This window comes from Boleophthalmus pectinirostris, unplaced genomic scaffold (assembly GCF_026225935.1).
Source record: "Boleophthalmus pectinirostris isolate CB_2022bp ecotype Guang Dong unplaced genomic scaffold, ASM2622593v1 HiC_scaffold_1, whole genome shotgun sequence".
NCBI classification, from domain to species: Eukaryota; Metazoa; Chordata; class Actinopteri; order Gobiiformes; family Gobiidae; genus Boleophthalmus; species Boleophthalmus pectinirostris.
The window spans coordinates 33976262-33980144 of record NW_026570970.1 but is presented as its reverse complement, the minus strand read 5'-3'; the positions used below and the strand labels follow the sequence as shown (position 1 = coordinate 33980144).

Here is a 3883-nt window from a genome sequence, read left to right as displayed (position 1 = left end):
CAAATTCATCTTCCTGTTCTTTGGACATAATTCCTCCTCGATTCCTAAAGGAAGTGTTTCATCTCCTTGGCCCAATACTTTTGCACATTTTTACTCTTTTCCTTTCTGCTGGACATTTTGAAGATTGGTTTAAGCATGCCGTCATTCAACCATTTCTTAAAAATAACCTAATATAGAGCCTCGAGATATCTAAATAATGCTTTTTATTTATCCTTTTAGACCAAAGTGCAGCATTTGATACCATACATCATAACATCCAACTTGAGTGCCTTGGATTTTGGGTCTTACATTCTAAACCAAACAGTCTCTATCTCTGTAGGCAGCTGTATTTCTTCCTGTCTGAGATGCAGACCCACAAGCCTTTGTACTTGGTCCACTCGTTTTTTTCAGTTTATATGCTGCTACTGGGACAACTGATAGAACGCTCCAACATCTCATACCATTTCTAGGCAGATGACACTCAGTTATATCTGGAATGGTTATTCCTTCAGTTCGGCAGTGACAGACATGTCCCTGACCCGAATGCACAGAGACAGACCTTCTCGTTCACCGGGGTGAACTCCAACACACACAGCGGCTGAGCTGTGGGGCAAAGAGCAGGCCCACACCAGCTCGCCACTCCCCGCAGGCAATGCCAAAGAAATGGAGAGTCCCTCTCAAGAAGTTGGGTTTGAGAGCCCAAACTGTGCGTGGAAGTAAGGCCGACTGTAACTAGTTGGTAACGCTCATCCTCCTGCACAGGCTCAGGCTCCTTCTCCGTCAGCGAGGTGACATTCCATGTGCTCAGACCTAGTCTACATGTCCAGAGATCTGGTCGCCAAGGCCCCCACACATTTAACTGCTGCCCAGATCACCCTGCATCGGCCGCTTACTGATCAGCGGGAGGACGGCCCCATGTTGCTCCTTCAGGCTGTGTCCGGCCAGGCGCGTGGGCCCGACCATCAGGCGCACAATGAAGGAAGGAAGTCTGAGAGTCCCTGCTTAGACTGGTGCCCCGTGACTCGGCCCTGGATAAGCGGAAGAAATTGGATGGGTGGATTCTTTGGAATCCACTACTAAACCATTTTTCAGCACGGCTAGAGGACCCCACACACAGTGTGCCCAAAAAACAGGTCATTCGGACTGAAACCAGAGATTTCTTGCACTACCTCTCAAGCAGACAGCATGAGCCATGTCAAACCCTCTTCCCAGTCACCATGCATTTCTGTACATTAAGATGTCAGCAATAATTTCAGTGTTTGGTGAAATCAGATGCCACATTGTGTTTCTCGTTCAACAGTAAATGGTCACATTTTTATATAGCACTTTTCCAACTTCATGGCACTCAAAGCACAAAGCAAGATGTAGAATCACAACACCAACCACTCAACCAATGATACTTTATGTTGAACTGCCAACCTTCAGATCAGTGCACAAACACTCTACCAACTGAACTACTGCACAGACACACAAGACATAACATTTGTGCTTTTGCCAGACTTTATTACATAAGGAAAACCAAAAATGGAAATAAACTGTGACTATGCTTTTCTAACTTATCATGCCGTGATGGTGCATGATGTGGAATGGTACCTCATGGTTTGGCACATTACAATAAGTAAATAAGAATAAGTAGTTTTAAAAGGAGCCAGGGGCCCAACACAGTCAATTGTAAAGTGTTTAAACGGCTTGCTTATCATTGGAATCAGACACTGGGACGCTGTCTTATTTGACTGACCAGGTTTCACACTTAGCTGTTAATCATGGCAAGAACAAGTGACCAGTCTTGTCCCGGGCAATTTGAGCATTCCACGTCCTGGCTCTTCTCATGGTCTCATATGGTGGGTATGTATGCACTGCGATCAGCTAGATGCCAGTCTGTCATTTTTTTCCTCTGCACCGATCTATATTTAACATTATAGGCACGTGCATTCTTTAACACTCCAGTGTTAAAAACTTAGCATCAGAGATCTATGCATGTTCTGGGGCTTAGCTTCTTACCACAGTGTGAGGACCATGAAAGTGGAATACAGGTACATAGATGCACATGTGTAAGTTTACAGCTCAGTGTCTGTGTTTACAAAATAATAACAACTTACATATTATTAATAATAAATAATATTATTATTTATTATTAGTATTTCTGCTGAATATGAGCGTAATATTGTAATTTATCTTCCTTCCAAAACAACCATTGTCATATTAATTTCATATCAGCACAAAGTGGCTCATTCAGGTCTTCAGCAAATCATTGTGAAATCATGCCTTTGGTAATAAAGAATCCTTCACAGTTAAACAAAATGTTTAATCAAGTTTATATTTATTGTTTTACACAAGAACTTTATTGTTGTTGCCAGCACAGAACAGTCTCTTCAAGTGTGTTGATATTTTCTTCATTTTTAGTCCATAGATGATGGGATTAAAGAGTGGGTGATACAAAATGAACTGAAAACTCATGATAACACGAACCATTTTGGGTAATTCTGCGTCTAATCGAGCCAATAGTACATCAAATGTTCCCAACCAACAAAAGTTAAACAAAACCACCAAGTGAGGCAAACACGTCTGCAGTGCTTTCCTCCTCACCTCCGGGCCTCTTTTGGTGGTAATTATAAATATCCTGGAATAAGTAAAACAGTTAAAGAACAAAGGGACAAAAGTGAAATTTAGCAAAACAAATATTCCCCATATGTGTAATGCAGCTGACTGAACACAGTGAAGTTTGTAAACTGTACTATTGCAAAGGATGCCCCGGAAAATGAAAGTACAAAGTTTTCTTTGACTTGCGGCTGTGATTGTTATTGCAACTTGACACGCTGGTACAATCCAAGCTACTGCTAACAACACATTCACCTTGGATTTGTTCATTACAGTTGGATATTGCAGAGGTTTACAAATAGCCATATATCTATCATAGGCCATCATCATCAGTAACCAGAATTCAGCACCTGCAATTGCATAAAACGTGAACCATTGGAAAAGACAAGTGGAATAAGAGACAACCTGCTTCTCAGATAAAATATCGGTTAGTATTTTGGGGTAAAGAGCTGTGGTGAAAAGAACAGAGTTAAGTAACAAAGCAGCAATGAAGAAGTACATTGGTTCATGCAGGTCTTTGTGGATCCAAATGAGACACACAATAGTGCAGTTACTGCAGAGGATGAGGACATAAGCTGTAAACATGATGATAAAATACAGTGCCCGGTATTTCTCCAAGTCCATAAAACCATCCAGAATAATAAAAGTTTCATTCGGCTCCATTAAAACAGAGTTACATGGAAGTCATTGACACAGAGAGGAGGATGAGTCTGCACCGTGCAGGACTTTTATACAGGACAATCTCAATGGGAATTGTTCAGATGGATATTGATTCAAGGACTTCAGTCCCGATATTGATATCAAAAGTTGTGATTTGAGTATTGATACTGAAGCCAACCGATACTAATGCAGAGACTTTCAGAATATTATTATATATATATATATATATATATATATATATATATATATATATATATATATATATATATATATATATATATATATACTTGTTTTTGATATTGAATCTAAATCTATTGCACATGCATATCATTATTTACACCATGCTGATTGTAAAACCAGAATGATGATTTTAAATGATAGCAGTATATGAGCAGAGCAGGGGGGATTTGAACACAGAGCTGAAGTTCACAAATAGAACTCAAGGCCAAAGAGCCAAAGTGGAAATACTTAGGCTCCTAAAGAAATGTCTCAATTTGGAGTGTAATGAAGCAAACATGGCACCTCTGGTCACAAATGAGTTTAACAGTGTGAAAAAATATTAGTATATTTATTACACTCTTTGCCTTTGTGGTTGTTCTCAATATTTGTATCAACAAGAACAAAAGGCATTACTGTTTATATAGTA

The 3883-nt window shown here is 39.8% G+C and overlaps 1 protein-coding gene across 1 annotated transcript; it reads right to left on the bottom strand.

Moving 5' to 3' along the window:
• Nucleotides 1-2307: 2307 nt before the first annotated feature.
• LOC129408606 (olfactory receptor 4P4-like) lies at nucleotides 2308-3240 on the bottom strand. The gene has a single exon (XM_055152593.1). It carries the CDS (start codon nucleotides 3238-3240, stop codon nucleotides 2308-2310), a length of 933 nt encoding a protein of 310 aa, XP_055008568.1.
• Nucleotides 3241-3883: the final 643 nt, after the last annotated feature.